Below are 22,014 nucleotides of genomic sequence, written 5' to 3'. Positions count from 1 at the left end.
AGAAGAATTTGACGATGACCCTCGAATCAATTTTTTTGTTGATGACATTGCCTCTTGACTAGGCCTTCTCATATACTAATTGGAAATGACCTAAATATCATTTTCTTCAATTTCTAACAAAAAACTTCCGCATTTCTCCTTAAAACCATTCATCTTCAAGTTCTTCAACTATACAACTAACCATAGTTTGCCCCCACTACAAGATAATCCTAGCTCTGCCTCTGGTTTTAAGTCTTTAAACATTGAACTAAAGATACAATTAAGAGATTGAAAAATCAAAATATCTATTTTAAAAAAATTAGATTAGGATATTGGAGGGAAACTGATTGGATCATGTTAGTTTAGCAAATTCTAATTAAATTCAAAGTTTATTGATGATTCAGGCTCCATCTAGTCAATATGTTAATAGAGTACTTTGATTGAGGTCCAAGCAAGATTAAATAACTTAAGTTGATTGGTTGATTCCCCTAATTGTCATCCCATTTAGTCGGACTGCGATTATATTTCCCAATTTGATTTATATAGATTTTCAAGATTTAGCTATATACGTGAAAAAATAATCAATCAATTCAATATGATATAGCTAATTGATCATTGATGTAAATCTAAAATTTTAAGATATGTGATAAGAACTATAGCAATTAGGCAACTTGGTTTGGTTCAAACCAAGAACCGAACCAAATCGATAGCTTTGGGTGGTTTGGTTCGGTTTGGAACAAGTTGGGGTTTGGTTCTGGGTTTCAAAAATATAGAACCAATCAATGTGGTTCGGTTCTCAGATCAAGCTTGTATAGAGCCGAACTCTTATGCAATAAATAAATAAATATATGTGTATATATATATTATAATTATTATTATGAATTATTTTAGGACTTAGGAAATAGATTAATAGTCTTTTATGGATAAACAAATGACTTTTTATAGATAGATTAGTGATTTATTGTATGAAATTTTATATTTTTATATGTTTGTTTTTTCGTTAAACAATGTTACTTACAATTTATAGAACATTGCCAACTCATAGAACCGAACCGAACCAATCCGACTTCAGTTCGGTTTGGGTTGGTTTGGTTCCAATGGAATTTTGTCCGGTTCTTGTTCTTATTTAGTGGAACCGACCTATGTCGGGTTTTGTTCCAATTTGACCTCAAACCGAACCGAACCAAGTTGCACCCCTAATAGCAATGATATGGTGCATCTCATGTACATGATAATAATAATGCATATAATTTATCTCTAATTCCTAACTTATTTCAAATACTTATGGCATCAATATTACACAATCCAATGACAGACATTGAATCCACAAAAGAACTTTGCTCATATAAAACAAGACTGTGAGAGGTCCAGGCCTTTTAAGTCTTTGGCCCGTCCATGAATTTAGCTCATATGTAGAACTCTCAACGGGCCAGGATTGGGTGGGGCTTTAAACAGTTCGGTCCTAGTCGGATCACAAAACTCAAAGCCGGTCTGCTAATGGTCGAGTCATGAGGGGTTAAATAATAAAACGTTGTGTCCAATAAGGAATAATTTTTTTATGTTAATAAACACCAAAAATACGATATTATACATAAAAAATAAAAATATATATACTCTTTATTGATGATTTCCAACCATTAGTTGATTCTTAATCATTGATTAAATCATTTTCCGATTCTCAAATTTAAAATTTGTTGTATCACTAAATATACAAAAAAAAAAAAAAAAAAGCTTAATCTTGAGCCCATAAAGTAGGGCTTGCGCCCTTTGGCCAATAAATCTCGCCTAGCTCAAAGAGGTTTAGGGACTTTAGCTTGAGCCCATAAAGTAGGGGCCGGGTCATTATTTTCAAGCCCATTAAATTCGGACTGGAGTAGGACCTAATAATCTATAACCTTTGGACTTAGATAATGGATGTTGGTTCTCAACTAACTAATGGTAAAGTTGTGACTCGTGAGTTGAGAGAGGAAAAAGATAATTGCATAAATAAAATAAAATAATTAGGGCTCATGTGTTTATAACCCTTTTTTATACAAATTTTTATTTATTTATTTAATTAAATAAATAAATCATAATTTTTTTTAAATTAAAAAAAAAAAAAACAACAACAACAAATTTTATTTTTTATTTTTACTTCGAGGATCATTTGAAAAAGATTCGAGATTCAATACGGTGTCCCATTCCTTAGATAGGGCCGATGTCTATGTGGCACACTTTGATTGGAGAATAAATACATTAGACTAGTGCATGGCTTGGTTAGGAGCCCAAGGTGTGTCATTTGAGATACTAGTCAAAAAACTTCTATGATTCCAACAGACTTTCATGTCAGGATGTGTGATATAAGGTACAATCTTGAGGTCTAAAGTGACTGTAATAATACTCAAATATCAATTTATTTTTTATGCTTCCTTGGATTACTTATTTCATCACCACTTATTCTTTGTTCAAAAAATTCATTTTTTTAATATTATAATTTAGAATAAAATAAACATATTTATTCAATGAATTTCTTATTTAATTAATTAGTGATTCAATAATCAATAAATATTTTAATTATTGAAATTTCTTCTACTTCACGGGTATTAGATTAATTTGTAACTATAGTAATATTTTAAAATTTTCCTTATTGCACACTTGTTATTTTATAACTATAATACACACCGATATTTCATTGCAGTGCTCACTTTTGAGAATGTACATGACTAATAATTATCTAAAAAAATACTTAATATAATCAGGGCTGGCTCAATACAAGTTCAGGCCACAGCTTAAATTTTAAAATTACACCTTTTTGATATTTAATATATATTAATACAAATAATAATTAATCATTGAAATATTAAATTTTATTTTTTATTATATTTTGATATTAAAAGTTACTTATTCAGCTTTTACATTCAAATTTGTCTAATATATCCTTTTTAAAAGGTTTAAAATATTTTATTTTTTATTTTTTGTTTTAAGTTTCATGGTAGAGGTTGTTTTAATTTTTTTGTGGAAGCTAACCATTTTCTAGAGAATCCAATCTCACATGGGTGGAATATTTGGTGATTTTTTTTTTATTATTATAAATTAAATGGAATAATTTTTTTTTAAAGTTTAGATGGAATGATGGGTGGATTTTTTTTCTTTCTAAGTTTAAAGATAAGATTTTCAAAAAAAAATGGGAAACTAACCAATTTTTGGAACAAAGGATCCAACGTGGATGGATTTGAGTTTTTTTATTTTATTATTATTATTATGTTAAATGTAATAGGTTTATTTTTGTAGATTGATACAAGCCAACGTGGGTCTTTTTTTTTTTTTCTTTCTTTTTTTTTTTTTTCTAATTTTAAGATAGGCTTGTTTTAAATTTTTAGGAAACTAACAATTTTTTGAGTATTTGATCCAAAGTTAGATTTGTACTTTTTTTTTTTTTTTTGAGAAACATTTTCCTAATTAACATGGTAGGATTTTAAACCTTACTAAGGGTCGTTTTGCTCAAATGGATTACCATATTAGAAATCTCAAAAACAACACTACGGCTCTCTAAATTTCATAGAAAAACTCATAAAAAATAGAATTTTAAAAACATTTTTTTTTTTTGGCATGATCCAATGTTTTGAAAATGAACCGTTGCCAAACTTCTACATAACTCCCAAATTTAAAATTAAAATCCAAAAGTGAAAAATATTTTTTATTTATAATTCTTTTCTTCAAAGTTCATCGAGTTTTGTCCTCTACATCCACAAAGCATCGGATCATGTTTTCTAATGCCATAAAATGAGCCCAAGGACTCTTGTAAAGGTGAAATCCCTATTAATTTAGTAAGGCTATTTAGACCATTTTTACCAAAAAAAGAATTTTGATGGAATTTGTCAACGTGTCCAACTACAAGGGAGTATAATAATATATATTATTTGAAAACACCTATCATTTCCAATGTGTAAGGAGGTGTGTATGATAAAATAATAATAATAATAATAATAATAATATATATATATATATATATATATATATTTGAAATAAATTGGATAACTGTTATTTTTTTAATTAATTAATTAATTTTTTTATTATTATTTTTTGGTTGGGGTGGGGGAGGTCTTCTCAGATTGAACCTGAGGCAATTACCTCAGTGGCCTTATAATTGAGCCGACCATGAATATAATAAATATAATGGAAATCTTAATGAAGAGTGGATTTTCAATGTATATTTTTCTCAAAGAATAAAAAATAAAAAATATATATTTTTCTCAAAATATTTTATGATTTTCTTGTTTCTAACTTACCTCCCTTATTAATCTGGCATATCCAAAACTCCCTTGACTTGCGAACTTTGACTACTTTCAATTTTTAACCATAAATGACGAAATTAACACTCTTTTCTCAGTTTTTAAATTTTACTTACAAATTAATTTCTTAAGATTTTGTCAATTAAATTTTAAAATGTTAATCTTATCCTCTATGATCTGGACTTATCACGTATAGTGTCAAAGGAAGTAGGCACAATATACTGATATATCATTAATTAGGGAATTATACCAAAAAATTCCTAATTTGTTTTATTTTTATATTTCTTTATTTGTGCACAATATATCTTCTTTAATTCTTTTTTCTAATATCAATAATATAAATAAAAAAAAAACGAATCCAATTGAAAAAAAATGTAAACTAATTCTAATAAAAAATAATGTTGAAGTGACCTCAAGATTGAAGTTCACATCACACACCCTGACATTAAAGTGTATAAGAACCATAAATGCTTTTCATTGAATCATGTCAAGACGTGTGATATGAGGTACAATCTTGAGGTCGCTGCAGCACGACTCAACAATAAATAAAGAAAAAAAAATAAACTAAGATTGTTTGTTCATATTTTATCTAATAGATTATTGTTCTAAGTTTCTACTATAACAAATAATCAGGTTAAATGTTCTAGAAAAATGCGAAGAATTAAAAGAATGTGAATGGATATAATGATTGACTCAAGAGCATAAGGCTTGACTTTGGACATTAACAAACCCCAAATTTCTGGGATTGGATTTTTTTTTTGTTTTTATAACATCAGTTACTTGAAATCTTCTATACACTCAAAAATGAAATTTGGTCCATCTAAAAATTAGTTTGATTAGCGATTTAATTACATGGATAGAATTGATTAGATCTTAATTATTGTATGTTCTACGAGAATACATATATCAATTGAGACCAAAAATTTAATTAAGAAAGATTTTTTTAAAAATAAAAATTGTAAGCTATTACCAAAGGCCTAATTATTTTAAGGATAAATTAAAAATTACACTTCTTTACAAGGGTTTTATAAAAATCTCTGGAAAAAATCGAAAGAATCCCATCGATGCATAAAAATAAAGAAGTTTTTATTTAAAAGAGTTGTGATAACCTGACTCCCCCACATGACATACTCAAAATACTCACTTGATGTGGGGTGTGCAAGAACCATAAACATTATTCCTTGGGATACACGACCGCATATGCTCACAAATCTGTGCAGTTGTGCATCCCAATGAAAGAAAATCTATGATTTTGACACATGCCATGTCAGGTGAGTATGCCACGTGGTTGTGTCAAATTATCATTATTCTTTGTCAAAATTCCATTGTTTGTTTGTTTGTTATTGCATTGTTTCCTTTTTTTTATGATTTAGAGAAAATCATTATAAAAAAAATTCGGTGGCTGCAATTTTTTATTAAAAAAAAATTGACCCTTTAAAAGTCAAATTTGATTTGTTTTGATATTTTTCAAAAGTTGTTATCTTTTAAAAAATATTATTTTAAATAGATTTTTTTTTTTTTTAATTTCTCTTTTTTTGAGGTGGGGGGGGGAGAGCTTCTCAAATTAAGCCTTAGGCGATTGCCTAAGTGTCCTTATACTTAAGCTGGCCATGGCTATAACAAAATATAATGGAAATCTTAATGAAGAGTGGGTTTTCAACGTTTTGGAAGCAGGTGGTATCAAGAACTAGGATTTGAGAAGGTTTCTCTCTCAAAGTGATGAAGCGAGGATTGAAAGTGCGAGCGGCACTCATAATAAAAGGATTGAGTCACTATTTGGACTTACCCTTTCAATAGTTTTATTAGCTCGACCAGAGACTAATCCATTTCAATAATATAATGTGTGGGCCTAGCACACAATATATATGACTTTCACATGGGCGCGCTCACACACAAACACACTATATATATATATATATATATATATATATATATATATATATGAACAGCTTATTCTAAGAAAATTTAGGTCAAATTCTTGAGATGTCCATTTCAACAAAATAATTAATTTCTTGGGGCCACTCTCCATGTATACCCACGATAAGAAAAAAAAAAAAAAAGATTTATGAGATATATAGGGACCTTCCTGTAATTTCAGTTTCTATAGTTAATGGACATCTAATCCTCAAGCCTTTCAAAGAGCCTATCCATGAAGTATTCTTATATACAAAATAAAACTCGAGAACCTAATATCTTTCGAGGTTTAAATCTCAGCTCTCAAAAGTATGGCATCAAATGAAAATGTGTCAGATCCGAGTTGGATCTAAAGCTATCCATACTGAGATCTGAATCAAGGGGCATCAAATCATATTAAATATTTTTTTTATTTGGATCTATTCCAAAGATCCAACCCGTTAAATTTGATTTTCGAGTCGCTTAGATTCACATCAAGCCCTACTTAAAAGTCATGAAAATGATAAATGTTGTGGTTGCTCCTCAAATTTTCTAAATGAAAATGTTTTAATCGTGTTTGGCTCTAAAAACAACATATAGATAGTGGTCAAATGATAATGACGGATGATGAACGCCCTTGTTTTCTGGGTTTCTTGAACACCACTCACTTTCTCTCAAAGATATTAATTTCTTGTAAATTTCCATTCTACAAGGGCTTTAAAGCTTGGATCACTGACAAATTATTTTTGACCCCTCTATGATTTTTTTATTTTTATTTTTAATTTTTATAAGCAATAAATAATTAGTAGGTGAAGTAGAAATTTGAACTTGGAGTATAGTTTCAACACTCACATACTTTAACCAACTTAGCAAACTGGCACCTTTCGATCTTGGTTAACATCTAGATATAAAATCGGAATGATTATTGACTTATAGCTATTGGATTAGAAATCACAAATTGAAAACATTCATGAATCGACCCTAGGGAGTGCCATTTCCACACAGTGTATTAAAAGACGAAGAATATTACAACAGTTGGCTGTCAATGTAAAAAATCTCCAACCTTCTGACATGAATAATAATAATAAGGCTTTGATGAAAGCATGGTTTCAAAACTCGTCTGAGATCGAGACATATCGTCCGAGTCGTCTCAATATTAGGCGTGAACAAGACTGATAGACAAGTCAATTTTTCAAATGAGACTTAATACCTCACATGCATGATTTAAATTTTTGGACAAGACGTCTCAAACGTATTGAAAAACTCATTTGAGACGACCTAGTATTTGGCATGGACAAGATGAGACACGAAATGTAGTTTTAAAACCATGGATGAATGTGAATACTTACTTCTTTCCAATAATAATAATATAAAGACGAAGATTCGAACATAATTCACTTAACCAATTATCCAAAAATCTTTATGATAAGGCTTCAATGATGATAATGATGTATCAAAATTGCTCTCAAACCTCATATTTATAAGACCCAAGAATCACGTTAGTGTTAAGCCCACCCCAAGGTGGACCTGCACACCTAATGAGCTTGATCGCTGATCTTTAGCCAATTGGAGAAAATCATTTTTATCCAATGTACTCACCATAAACAATATAACTAGATAAACAATATAACTAGATAAGGCCAAGTTTTTGGTGTGCAGGTCCACTAAGAAATCAATGCCGTCCAAACACAAATGCTGATCCATAATAACTTACAATGCTTTGGGCTTGGACCCATATATAACTCAGTTAGTTGACCTTGACTTGAGAATTGTCTAATTCATCTTTTATCAAGAACTTAAAGAACTTATCTCATGGATCAGAGAGACAAAGAAGTTTGGTTTTATTCTATAAATAGGGAGGGAACTACATTGCTTTGTTGTACCTTAAACATTTAGTTCACATAGTATTCTATAAGATCATCGAAGAAAAAATGGCTATCAAGATAAGTGTTATGATAGTGTTGGGGTTGGCTATAGGCCTATTTTCCATTGTGGCCGCTGTTCCTGGAACCGCAATTTCCTACCCCCCTCCTTATACTCGTAATTATATTTCCTTCTTTATGTCATATATCTTTCTTTTTTTTATATTATTGTTGTTGTTAAAACATATTTAATATAGCGAAGATGAATATTATCTTTGTTTTCAATTGAACTTTATTAATGTCACTTATGTTATTACATGAGACAGCTACAAAATGTTTCGGGAATGTAGATAAGGGCCTTATGATCGCGAAAGCTGGTTCTCCTATATGGATTGGTTTACCTACTTGTGGGAAAAAGTATAAAGTACAATGCACGGGGCCGGCAAAGCCAGGTACACCACATCCACATCCGTGCACAGGGAAGAGCGTAGTAGTCAAGATTGTGGATCATTGCAAACTACCAACGTGTAATGCAACCCTTGCTCTATCTAAAGAAGCTTTCGCTAAGATTGCTAATCCCGGTGCTGGCAAAATCAAAATTTCCTATACCAAGTAAGCCTTGATCGATATTCTCCCTATCATTACTTACTAGAGAACGTTACAGATGTTGATGCAAAAGTAATCGGGAAAAATCATTCAAAATTATAAGACGTGGATTTGGACAAAATTGAATGAAGGAACAAGATTTTTTTAATTACGTTGACACCAAATCTTTGAGATAAAGCTTTGATGATGATGATGACGGCTAGTAAAAAATATCTAAACAGTAAAAAAATTTAACTTTGGCATGTAGAGTCCACGATGTAATATCATATGGTACATGAGATACACTGAATCATATTAAGTCCAAAGCCCGGATGGACCCAACACAACTTTAATTTGGACCCAGCTTGGGTCCATATCGTGGTCTTGGTATGAACGGGAACAAGGGCCCGACCACAGGTTGGGCTGGGCTTGGATTTTTTTTATTAAACTGAAGTAGAGTTGTCGATGGGTCTAATGTATCGTAGTACACCTTATTAGGTGCATCATATATGTCCTGAAGCTAATACTCTATTAAACATGACTTTCTTTTTTTTTTTTTTTTGCCTTGCAGGGTGCTTGTCTGAAGAGATTCAAGATGAAGGGTGTCTTCTTAGTTCCTTCAAAGGGATACCTAGTTCATGAAAATCTATAATATATGAATATTAATATTAAATAAGGAACACATCATGGAAAATGTGTGTCTATGGATGCTTACATCCATCCATGTAGTTTGTTTTAATAAATATGTCACCTTTTGAATAACAAAGATCTTGTTATTACTTACTATTTCTACTGTGGAGTAACTCTTTCATGGCTCTAAGATGAGCAAGAAATTATAGATCTAGATGGGCTTTGATAGCTAGGATTATATTAGTTGGATATGGAATTCCAATTCAATAAGCACTTCACTTCATGGAGCTCAGTTCTCAATCCCATAAGGGTAAATTTTCTTGACTAAAATCACAGTTTCGAGTGATTGAAGTTCACTTTAAAACCCTGTTAAGGACTTAGAATCTTGCATGAAAAAAAAAAAAAAGGAAAATTTCTCCATAGAGAAGAAATTAAATGTATTAAACCAATAAATTTTTATTTTTTATTTTATTTTTACTTTTATTTTTTACTTTGGTAGGCCGTACATACCAACAACCCTAACATGTGTTCTATAGTTAAATATACTCAATTTTATGTGAAGGGACATATAAAGTAGGGCTGGGGTCATTATTTTCAAGCCCATTAAATTCGGACTGGAGTAGGACCTAATAATCTATTACCTTTGGACTTAGATAATAGATGTTGGGTTCTCAACTATCTAATGGTGAAGTTGTGACTCGTGAGTTGAGAGGGGAAAATAAAGAATTAGTTATCAAGTGAGACTCGGATAAAAAAGATAATTACAGAAATAAAATAAAATAATTAGGGCTCATGTGTTCATATCCCTTTTAATACAAAAATGCTTGTTATTTATTTAATTAAAAAAATAAGTAAATCATGATTTTTTAAAATTTAAAAACAACAACAACAACAAATTTTATTTTTTATTTTTAATTTGAGAATCATTTGAAAAAGAGTCGAGATCCAATTCGGTGTCCCGTTCCTATAGATAGGACCAATGTCTATGTGACACACTTTGGTTGGAGAATAAATACATTGGATTAGGTGCATGGCTTGGTTAGGATCCCAGGGTGTTTTAAACTCCAAGTAAAGAGTGCCACATAGACTAGGGCAAATCCTCTGTAGCGAGTTTCTTATGTAGCTCTCTATAGACCTTATTAACGATAAAGAGTTAGCCTCATCATCAAGATGGATACATCCAATCATTAAAATTTAGGAGTTGAGAGATTGATTCATTACAAACAATTGATTAGAGTTAGAACAGAAAAGGTTTTTTGATAAAATTCTTTAAAAAAAAAATATGACCTAAACCATGAATCCAAGAGGGTCGTGTTATTATTTTTCTTCAATGTGATTTTCTATGGACCGTAGACAAAAGCTACAAAGAGCTATAGGAGAAACTCACTACAGAGGATTAGCAATCACCATTTGTGCTCTATGCACCCACTTACTTTTAGCACTGCAATAAAATCCATCCCCTCTCTACGCACCCACCATCCCAAACTGACCTCTCTCTCTCTCATTCTTATTCTTCTTACTTGTTTCTACAAAAGTTTTAACGAGGATTTTAAGATTTAAGACCTATACTATGAGAATTTGTAAAATAAGTTTGAAATGACCATGAAACCCTCAACTCTAGGTTTACGGGTCGTTCAAAAATCTCTACAATAAAAAATAAAAAAATAAAAATCAAATCAAATGAAACTTATACTGAATTCTCCAACATAGATTTGATTCAATACCTATATCTCCAACAAAGATTCAATAGAATCCTATCAAATTTACCTAAAAGGACTCATTAAATTCTTATCGTTACATACTCGGTGAGTTCCTATAATTACATACTCAATAAGTTCCTACCAAATCCTTTCAGGTAGGCTCAATAGGATTTTATCGATCAATAATGAAAAGTTTTTCAATAATTTTTTTCCACCGAACAAATAAGTTAACTTTTTTTATTAGGGTATTTGATCATTTCACCAATTTTTTAATTGACCTATGAATGAGTGCATAGAGCACAAATGGTGGGTGGATCCTTTTATCAAACCTGAAACACAGTCCAACCCGACCCAGTCTCTAGGGTTGGGGCTGGGCCGTGGATTTAGGGTCGAATAGGGCGGATCCGTTTCCTCAGCCAATAATTTGCATCAAACTCGTTCTCCTGTAATCTGCGAACATATAGGCCACGTACTCTTCCAACATGAGTTTGACCACAAGTGAAATGCGCAAAAGCCGACACGTCATATTGGCTCCAATTATCTGTACTCATGAACAGAAACGTTTGATGTTATGTCCTCTTACATACCTTACTGGGCCACTAACCCAAAGAAGATAACAGATTTACAAGAAATATAATTAAAAAAACCAATAAAATTTGACTTTAATGTATTTAATATCCCAGAAAAATAGACTTCCAACTCAAAAAAAGTATTTCACATCAAGATTTTCGTGTTTGGAAGTTCAACAAATTGTTTACTCTTATAACTATCTTAACGTTAAAGTAGGATTCCATATGGTCTATAACAACAACCTACGAACTTCACGCCTCACTCTCTCTTTCAAGTTTCACCTTAGAAACTTTTTTATCAAACTTAAACAAATATTCTAAATATAATTAATTAATCCCCACACTCTCTATCAAGCTTTCTTCTAACACTGCAAGCTTTCCTCTTCTTCATCCATCAACATTATCTGTATGTAAGTCTCTCTCTCTCACTTAAATTCAATCTGGTTGAATTAGATTTTTTTTTTTTTTTGTTTGTTTAACTGTTTAAAGGGTCTAAATACCTATTAATTCATCATGCAATGTCATACAATTGGATGTTTGAGATTAATTCATGGATTAGCACTGGTTTTGTACTGAGTATTTAGTTAATTCTATGAAGCCAATTTAGGTACAAGGAATGATAAAATTAGAAATAAACACATTTGAAAAATAAAAATGTAAGAATAACTCCAATAGATGATAAACTTAAGGGAAAATTATCATTTCATGTGCAGAGAATCATGTTTTGGGAATTATTTTTCAGTGAGATTGTCACTTTTAGAATAAATACCAGCAATCTTGCCATTACGATATATCTGATTTTATTAAGTTACGATGCTGCTACCTTTTGTTTTAATTTTTTATCAGCAAAATCATCACTTTTAGAATAAATACTTGTGATCTTGCCATTAAATATTAAATGATATTTAACTTTAAAAGTCATAATGTATCTTATTTATAAAGTCACAATCTCATTACCTCAAGTTCATGCATGGTTTAAGAATTAAAATGAACAGTACACAGAAATGAGAATTTTAACAAAAGTTGTGCATGTTTTGGAAATTTCCTCTAAATTCAATGCCCTCAATGACAAAATACTAAGCTTTGAACAAAGTGGAATGGAAGAACTAGATTCATTTAGCTGACCCCAAATCTTCAGGATAAAGCTTTCTTCTTCTTGTTGTTTTGTTATTGCTGGACTTATAATTGTTGTATATCTTCTTTTAATTTCAACATTTTGGCTATCCATTGTGATTCAGTGATACTTATTAGAAGAGGCTAAAGATGTCACCCCAACCAGGTGCATACACTCCAAAGAACATCCTCGTAACCGGTGCAGCTGGTTTCATTGCCTCACATGTAACCAACAGGCTGATCAAGAAGTACCCCGATTATAAAATTGTGGCCCTCGACAAGCTAGATTACTGCTCCAGCCTCAAAAATCTCCTCCCATCGCGTTCCTCTCCAAATTTCAAATTTGTCAAGGGTGACATTGCTAGTGCCGACCTCGTAAACCACCTCTTGATCGCCGAAGACATTGACACCATCATGCACTTTGCAGCACAAACCCACGTCGATAATTCTTTTGGAAACTCGTTTGAGTTCACCAACAACAATATTTATGGAACCCATGTCCTCCTTGAGGCATGCAAGGTGACTCGGCGCATCAATAGGTTCATTCATGTCAGCACCGACGAGGTTTATGGCGAGACCGACTCTGAGACAGATGTGGGTAATCCCGAGGCTTCCCAACTCCTCCCGACTAATCCTTACTCCGCTACCAAGGCTGGAGCCGAGATGCTTGTCATGGCATACCACCGCTCTTATGGACTACCCACTATCACAACACGAGGCAACAATGTTTATGGCCCAAACCAGTTCCCCGAGAAGCTCATCCCAAAATTCATCCTACTTGCAATGAAGGGTCAACCATTGCCCATACATGGAGATGGATCGAATGTGAGGAGCTATTTATATAGTGAAGATGTAGCGGAAGCCTTTGAGGTGGTACTCCACAAAGGTGTGATTGGGCATGTATACAATGTCGGCACTAAGAGGGAGAGGCGAGTAATTGATGTGGCTGAGGATGTTTGCAAGCTTATGGGATTGAATTCCAAAGAAATAATAAAGTTTGTCGACAATAGGCCTTTTAATGATAAGCGATACTTCTTGGACGATCAAAAGCTCAAGAAGCTTGGATGGGAGGAGAGGACACCTTGGGAAGAAGGGCTAACTATGACTTTGGATTGGTACAAGAAGAATCCTGATTGGTGGGGCGACGTGAGTGCCGCTCTTCTCCCACACCCAAGGATGTCAATGGTTGGACTATCTTACGAAGAAGACGCATGCTTCATGCAAGGCAGCAGTGACACCAACACTCGAGGCGGGCATGATCAATCATTGGGATTGAAATTCTTGATCTATGGGAGGACGGGTTGGATAGGCGGATTGTTAGGAGGACTTTGCAAGGATGGTGGGATAGAATTTGAGTATGGTCGAGGGAGGTTAGAAGATAAGAAATCAATCATGGATGATATACAAAGGGTAAGGCCTACCCATGTGTTTAACGCGGCTGGTGTGACTGGTCGTCCCAATGTCGATTGGTGTGAATCACATAAGGTTGAGACCATTAGAACAAATGTGGTGGGAACACTAACTTTGGCTGATGTTTGCAAAGAAAAAGGTCTTCTCATGATAAATTTTGCTACGGGTTGTATTTTTGAGTATGATAACGAACATCCCGAAGGATCAGGTATTGGATTTAAGGAGGAAGACAAGCCGAATTTCATCGGTTCCTTCTATTCCAAGACCAAAGCAATGGTAACACTTAAAACAATACTATTCAATCATATATTCTTCTTGGAAATGTATCTGAATTCAATAATTTGTGCAGGTTGAGGAGCTTTTACGACAATATGACAATGTTTGCACCCTTAGAGTCAGAATGCCGATCTCATCTGATCTAAGCAACCCGCGAAACTTCATAATGAAGATCGCCCATTATGACAAAGTAGTTAACATACCTAACAGCATGACCGTGCTAGACGAGCTCCTACCAATCTCCATCGAAATGGCTAAGAGGAATTGCAGCGGAATATGGAACTTCACTAATCCTGGTGTCGTAAGTCACAACGAAATCTTGGAAATGTACAAGGATTACATAGACCCTGGATTCAAATGGGTTAACTTCAATTTGGAAGAACAAGCAAAGGTGATAGTAGCTCCAAGGAGCAACAACGAATTGGACGCTTCAAAACTACAAAAAGAGTTCCCAGGATTGTTGTCGATCAAGGATTCAATCATCAAGTACGTCTTTGAACCCAACAAGAAAACTTAAGCTTTCATGGTGAGATTGAACTAGAGAAAGGACACCCAAACTATTGATTCAAAGCAACGGTGATGGATTGGGCTTGACCATTACTCTCTTGTTATTTTTGTTGTTCTTGGTACATTTGCTTGGCATGTTGTTGATGATACTACCTGTCTCCAATGTAATGCTTGACAAGTCGACATTTTGTTAGCTGACCTATTAACTCCAAACCCATGAAATTGTCATCAGATTATCTAAGTTAACTTTATTTCAAATGTAATTCATGACTTTTGAGTTTCAATCTCAACTCCTTCATCTCGATTAGATATGGAGTGTATTCTGCTTGTTAATGATACTCATATTATGTTAATCCTTGTCAAATGGCCCAGATCTAAAACAAATGACCTAACACTACCCCATAATCATGTTGAGAAGGGTCCTCTACTGTGAATTTGAAGATACCTGTTCAACACTATTTAGAAGAAAATAGGAAAGAAGTTAAAGACCAAACCAAAGAATACCAAGATTTATGTGATTCGGCAATGATGCCTACATCCACGGGTAGATCCAATCTTCTTCACTTAGAAATCAAATGAGAACAATACAAGAAATAACCACTCAAAGTTTTAATCCCAAACCCAAGCCCTGGAACTGTTGAACACCCTTCTCCCCATCTCTCCCTAGAAGAAGAAAACCCTAATGTAATTAAAAAAAAAAAATTCCCAATATTGTTATCTATAGGTGTACAAAACAGGGACCTATCATTACCACTAGATTAAACCCTAATCCAACGGTTGGGATAAAAGACACAATAAATAACACTCTGATTATCTAAGGGTGCCAGCACCCCATATCGTCATCACCATTATGATCATTGCCATCGCCATAAAAACTTCATCCTAATAAATTAGGGTTCGCTAAACAAATCAGGTTCTTCCATTAAACAAAGGCCTATGGTTGGTTCACGTTAGGAGTTGGTGATGTTTTCACACCATTTTCTTCCTATTTACATAACCCCTCCTAACCATATGGGCTTGGGACCGCCGATGTAGTTCAACCGTTCAAGCATTGCCAGATATATAGTAATAAAACACAAAACTGTGGCTCAACCATGATCCAAACCTTAGAAGAGAGGTAGTTGAGAGATCACACTCTCTTTAAGAGTCATGTGGTCCTTAATCCATCTCTTAAATGTACAATAACTTTGCTCCTTTAAAACTTCAAAGTTGGTGAGGGGATCTTATCATCTGAAATTGTAATTAATGATGGCTTAGATACACTCATGACAGCTTAACGGAAGTTGGCACTTGCATTTTAGTGATTAGAATCGATAAATTAACAATAGCAATACAAAGTTCCCTCGAATAATTTCCAGTAAAAACCAAAGCTTAGACTCAAATACATGTGTCAGGTTAGGTCACACTCACAATAAGGCTCACCATTGACTCAACAGCTCTCATGAGCCAAATAGTGTCAGACATAATAGAAATTCCAACAGCATGTAATCACAGAGACCTACTTAGCCGTGATAAGACTTTTATCAATTCTCTTAGAGATTTATTGGTTCTCCATATTATTTGAATTGGTCTGAAACATGGGATTTTGGATTTTAAGGTTTTTGAACTTGGTAGAAATATCGCTGATAAGGAATGACTAGGTTCTAGCCTTGCTAAGTTGGTTCAAGTCTGTGAGGGTCAATATGACCTCAGTTCAAAACCTGCCTTCACCTCAACTACTGACCACTAAAATCTCACTTGTCTACCAAGAAAATAAAGGAACAATTAGGTGTGTAAGCTATCAGGGGTGGTGATGAAAACTAATGGAGGGATTTTGATGAACATTTACTAGACATTGTAGGCTAAGAACATATAATCCCAAGTACAATTGTTCTATGTTTCATGAAAATGGAGAAACCCCTCATATAGAAATTAAAGAATTTGAGACTTTAGAAAATGTGGAAGCCCTGGTGAAAGAGCCAGGTACAATTAGGCATATCACGTGCCTTAGATCAAATAAAATGAATAAATTCTAAACCTATAAGACTTCTTGCAACCTAATAAACCAACTCCCAAAAACAACGAAAAAAAAAATCTGAAGGACCCAAAGAGATCTCTATACTAAATAAAGTTTCTAAATAATAAACTTATAAATCCAACTTTAAATAAGCCATTAGATAATTAGATAACATTAGCACTACTAAAAAAAAAAGAAATAGTGATGGTAAGAACAAACCATAGTAAAAAGTGTCAGACTTCTAAATATAGATCTGAATTCATTGATTATAGGATTCATGCAGCAGATCTCAATAATTGGAATAAGGTGTAGATGATAGTAATGGTGAAGAAGGGATAAAGGAAGAGAGAATCTGTATGATACAATGTGTTACGATCAAGGATTGTAACGTAGCAAAATTTTGAAAATAAAGAAGAGAGGAACAGTGAGCTTTTAATAGTAATAGTTATTCCTTGCTCCTTCCAACCAGAACTAGATAATTTATAGATCATTTCCTGCTATTCTAGAGAATACTGTTCTACTAATCTTCCTAATTGTAGCAACTTCTTTTTTTTATTAAGTAGAGATGGTTTCATTAAAAGCGGTTGAGATGACCAGCTAAAAACAAATAATACAGAAGAACCAACCGACAATGAGAAGATGAAATACAACAAATCTGATCCCACCTAACCAAAATCCTCAAAGAAGATCCCTGAAACTCCCTAAAACTTTACACCCAAAAAAAAAAAAAAAAAACAAACCTTAAACTCCCTAATTTAGCAACCGAAGATTCAGTTACTACATTAACGTATGAAGTTGAGGATAGTGGGTGGGTATCCCATTTAACACACAATGAAATTGCAGCGTGCTAACGCGCATGGTCCATGCACGTAAAACAATGGGAATCAGATGAAGAAAGCCCGTCTCGAAGAATCTTCAGTCAACAGTGGCTTCTCCTTCATTGAGTGTCTCTAGATCTCCAATTTCCATACTAATATATGCTGCCACGAATCGTAATCCTCAAAAGTATCAAGTCCCTTAAATCCTTCTCTACTAGAATGGAAATCACATTTGGACATTGCGTGCCTGTGAACAGACATTAAAGTCAGCAAAGGCTTCTTTCTTGTATGTTTTCTTAGAGTCGGTATTGTGTTGTTTTCTTATCTAAACAACCTGAAAGCATGGGCTAATGCCTGGATCAGGCATAACAGACCTAAAATACATAGCCCAACTTAGCTTAGGTTTATCTACAAACAGTAACACTAGGATCTTTCTTTAAATAAACAAGGTAAGAAATGGGTAAGAGTTGTAATGTATTTATCTATAAAGACAAACAAATGAGGATAGATTTGGTCACAATCACATTAAGGCTCACCTTGCACTCAACAGCTAACAATCCAAATAATACCAACCATATAAAGAAAATCTAAGCATTAACTTAAAACAGCCTGTAACGACACCGACATGGTTAACATAATTTGAGGAAACCACACAAGGAAAAAAAAATCGCTCTTTTCAATGAGAATGAGACCTCCAAGTTAACTTAGAAGGTGATTGAGCTATTGATTCCTTAATAAATTGTTCTTACAACCAATATTTATAGAATTAATAAATCCTAAAGGAGTTCTTGCAAACTTAATAGACTAACTTAGAAAAACATAAGGAAAGATCTCGAAAGGACCTAAAAGACAATCCCGAACGTAATAAACATGGTAAACTAAACAAATCCAACATTAATATAAGCAATTAGATGACATTAGCACTCCTACTTAAAAAGTTTTTAAAAAAATCTATGATTGCTTTATAGTCAATGCGAATGTGTCAGATCACTGAACATTGATCCAATTCGGTGATTATAAGATTCATGTTGCAGATCATAATATTCAGAATAAGACATAGATGAAGGAAACAATTCACAAAGCATTTAACAAGAAAATGTAGAGACTTTGTATTGAGTTCAATCTCTTTCTATATTTTCTTTTAAAGTTCTATTGTTTCCCTTCAAAATTCAGGAATATTATAGCAATTAAAACTAAAAGTCTAAACCAAATCCAAAAAATCAAACATTGGGAGAGGAGGATGAGTGAACAACCTTGTTCTGCTTTCCAACAAACCAAAGCAGAGTTCTTCTTGCAAACGACAGCATATTGGATCCAACTTCCTCATCAACACCCAATTCACTCACATTCATCTCCCACTCAGAAACATCAATCTCCGAAACAGTCCTCGTGCCTCCCCCACACTTCAGCTTTAAATCATCTGTGACTTCCGTTTGTTGCAATGGGAATCGAAAGGACGAAGCCCGTCTCGATGAATCTTCAGTTAACAACGTCTTCTTCTCCTTCTTCGAAAAAAGCCAAATCTTCGAAACAGAGAAGCTATCTTTTTCGTTAGCATTTTCAGTATTAATAGTTCCCTCGTTGTCACCACCGCAAATCTCAATATTTCTCGAACTATCAAATCCCTTAAATCCTTCACATTCAGACATTGCAAGATGGTGACCCGGCTTTAAAGGGAGCGAAGGCTTCTTGCTTGTATGTTTTCTTACACAAAGTATTATGGGTACCTTCAAAGATGAATTTTCATCCAAACTATACTCTAAGGACCCCATAGAGAAACACCTTCTAGCAACAATTTTACTGTTAAAGCTACCATCTTCCACTCCTTCAGTGACAATATCAACATTCCTGAATTTCCCAAGCTTAACAGGAATAACTTTTTCTTCCAAACCTGTTGTAACGACAGCCGGAATTTCATCCTCTTTATCAGAAATTTCACTAAAATTTATAGAAATGTCATTACAAGACAAACCCAATTCATCTTCTCCATGAAAATCCACTTGGGTATCTATTCCTACAACGGCATTGATGCCAAGAACAGAACTTGTAGCACTTATATCTGAAACAATCTCTCTAGAACTCTCACTATTAGAAGAGTAGATATTGTCTGAAGGAAATTCAGGAACCAAGCTTCCTCTACAAAGAGGACAATTTGAGTGAGACAAGAGCCATGTATCTATGCATTTAACATGAAAAGCATGGCTACATTTAGGGAGCAATCTAAGTAAGTCATCATCTTCAAATTCACATAAACAGACAGCACAATCAAATGGGTTCTTCTTCAATCCAATTATGGTTTTATAAAAAAACACTGGAAGGCTGTCTATGTAGAGTTGATCCAAACCTGAAGCATGAAGTTGGAAGAGTTGTTGAAGCTGCCCATGAAAGGGAGAAGAAACATTGTTCAAGTCTTCTGAGTGGTCTCTGTTAATGGGTCTCAAAAAGAATCTAGTAAGGAGATGAAGCAAACCAGAGATGAAGAAGACTATAGCAACAATTGTGATGATGATCAAGATACTTGGGCTGATGTTATTGAGGATGTTGAATCTACTATGAGTCCCAGATTGAAGAGGTGGTGGGGAAGACTGGGGAAGAGAGTAGTGTGGTTGATGAGGTGGAGAAAAATAGGAGTCTTTTTGTTTAATTTGATACGAGACCCAACCCATTTTCAAGCAAGAAAACTCAACCAAATTGAAGGTTTAGATGTGTGGTTAACCCTTTTAGAAGAAACCCATTTTTGTCTCTCTAAAGAAAACAAGCCAAAAAGGAGTTTTTTTAAGTTTCTTACCCATGTGGCATTGGCAGGCCTGATGATGGGGACTCTTGGCTTTTCCTTTTCTGCAAAAAGAAACTCCAAGTCAAAGAGAGAAAGAGAGAGAAGAAAGGAGAGAGAGGGTGGGTTTTGGAGGTGAAAATATAAAGAGTTAGTCTAGCCTGAAAACTTAGTAAGATTTTAAATCTTACTAAGGGTCGGATCTCGTATGTTAGCATCTAAAACATGATCAGGTGCCACAAACATGTAAAAGACGAAATTTTAAGAACTTTAAAAAAAAATTGAAAAAATGTTTTTTTCACTGTTTGATTTTTAATTTAAGTTTTTGGAGTCAGTAGCCATCAATTTTTTTTTATTATTTAAAATTTTTTTTCATGAAATCTAAAAATCTTTTTTCTTGGATTGCCATTGTGATAACCCATGTGGGTCCAACGTCTACCAGTAGGATTTGATATCTTACTAAGTACGTAAGGAAAGCGTTTTTCCTGAATACAAAAGGTATGTTAATAAATTCACGTCAGAGTGTGACAGTGGATAATAAATGATATTAACTAAGACAGAGTGGACATAATTTTCCGAAGAGTTATGCTCGGGTGACTTCAAACTATAATAAATGATATTGCTGACGTAAAGGTGTAAATGGGACCATAGATGATTTCTCTTGTATCTTAATGAAAAGCATCTATGATTCCGTGTACACATCTACGTCAGCAAAGTGTGAATAGATATGAATTTTAAAGTCACTCCAATATTATTCTTTTCAAAAATAATATGATACGGTGAAAGGTAAAAAATATAAGCTTTTGGTGGGTGATTTGGATATGCCCCTCCACGTTCGGTAAATATTTGAATTGCCCCTTTATTTCCAAACTTATAACATGCTCTTTGACATTACAAAATTTTAAGTTTTTAACAGGGGTCAAAAAATATTGTAAATTACAAAAATAACATCGCTATTATCAATAGTGATGGCCAAGGGAAACGCTGTTATTCGTGGCATAGTTAAAAACCATATGGACCCATATAAGGACGGTCAAAAATCGTCGCTAATTAATTGTATTACCGTCACTATTGATAAAAATGCAGCCTATAGTAACGGTAGTGGTCGTCACTAATTAATTTTTATTACCGTAGCTATAAATATGATTTGAATGTAATGAACTTTTTAAAACGCCTTCAATCCACGGGTTAAGAATCCACTTTTTTGGGTTTTGGGATTCGCCATCTAGTTTTATGGTCTAAGAACCTAATCATGACTCTAAACAGATGAATAGCATTAATTTACGAAAAAGAAACTACGGGTCCGGAGATAATGTTACGGGATTGAAAAGTATTAGGCACCAATCCCGCCCTGCGAACGCCGGTCTCTACTTTCCCAAAAATTTACATTGCTAAAAATATAACATAAAAAATCAAAATAAAATATTACATTTGTTACATTGGGTGATTGTGACGGTCGATTCCCTTAGTATTAGTGGAGTGCGTTCCTGGTATGAACCTTCTTATCTTTGTCTCCTGTAGACACCCGAATTTGAGCGGGCCCTCCACGCAAAATACCTCCAAAAATCGAAAAATTGGAATGGGCCCCAAAGCCCAAACCTACAAGAACCCAATCCATCATAAATCCAATTC

At 33.6% G+C, this 22,014-nt stretch overlaps 3 protein-coding genes across 3 annotated transcripts; 2 read left to right on the top strand and 1 right to left on the bottom strand.

Annotated features, from left to right (window-relative positions):
* Positions 1–8,024: 8,024 nt before the first annotated feature.
* LOC147392820 (EG45-like domain containing protein) lies at positions 8,025–9,376 on the top strand. The gene is made up of 3 exons (XM_086456350.1): positions 8,025–8,183; positions 8,332–8,617; positions 9,162–9,376. Exons 1-3 carry the CDS (start codon positions 8,075–8,077, stop codon positions 9,172–9,174), a joined length of 408 nt encoding a protein of 135 aa, XP_086312476.1. The 5' UTR covers positions 8,025–8,074; the 3' UTR covers positions 9,175–9,376.
* A 2,401-nt stretch (positions 9,377–11,777) lies between these two features.
* On the top strand, positions 11,778–14,805 carry LOC147392819 (trifunctional UDP-glucose 4,6-dehydratase/UDP-4-keto-6-deoxy-D-glucose 3,5-epimerase/UDP-4-keto-L-rhamnose-reductase RHM1-like). The gene is made up of 3 exons (XM_086456001.1): positions 11,778–11,899; positions 12,728–14,288; positions 14,362–14,805. Exons 2-3 carry the CDS (start codon positions 12,753–12,755, stop codon positions 14,803–14,805), a joined length of 1,980 nt encoding a protein of 659 aa, XP_086312127.1. The 5' UTR covers positions 11,778–11,899; positions 12,728–12,752.
* Positions 14,806–18,621: 3,816 nt separating this feature from the next.
* On the bottom strand, positions 18,622–20,461 carry LOC147392818 (RING/U-box superfamily protein). Its single transcript, XM_086456207.1, has one exon. The coding sequence runs from the start codon at positions 20,273–20,275 to the stop codon at positions 18,830–18,832; it is 1,446 nt and encodes a 481-aa protein (XP_086312333.1). The 5' UTR covers positions 20,276–20,461; the 3' UTR covers positions 18,622–18,829.
* Between the last annotated feature and the right edge of the window lie 1,553 nt (positions 20,462–22,014).

This window comes from Akebia trifoliata, chromosome 10, assembly GCF_017979445.1.
Source record: "Akebia trifoliata isolate Shusen 1 chromosome 10, ASM1797944v1, whole genome shotgun sequence".
NCBI lineage: Eukaryota > Viridiplantae > Streptophyta > Magnoliopsida > Ranunculales > Lardizabalaceae > Akebia > Akebia trifoliata.
The sequence above is the reverse complement of the archived record's forward strand: the minus strand, read 5'-3'. Positions and strand labels throughout refer to the sequence as shown.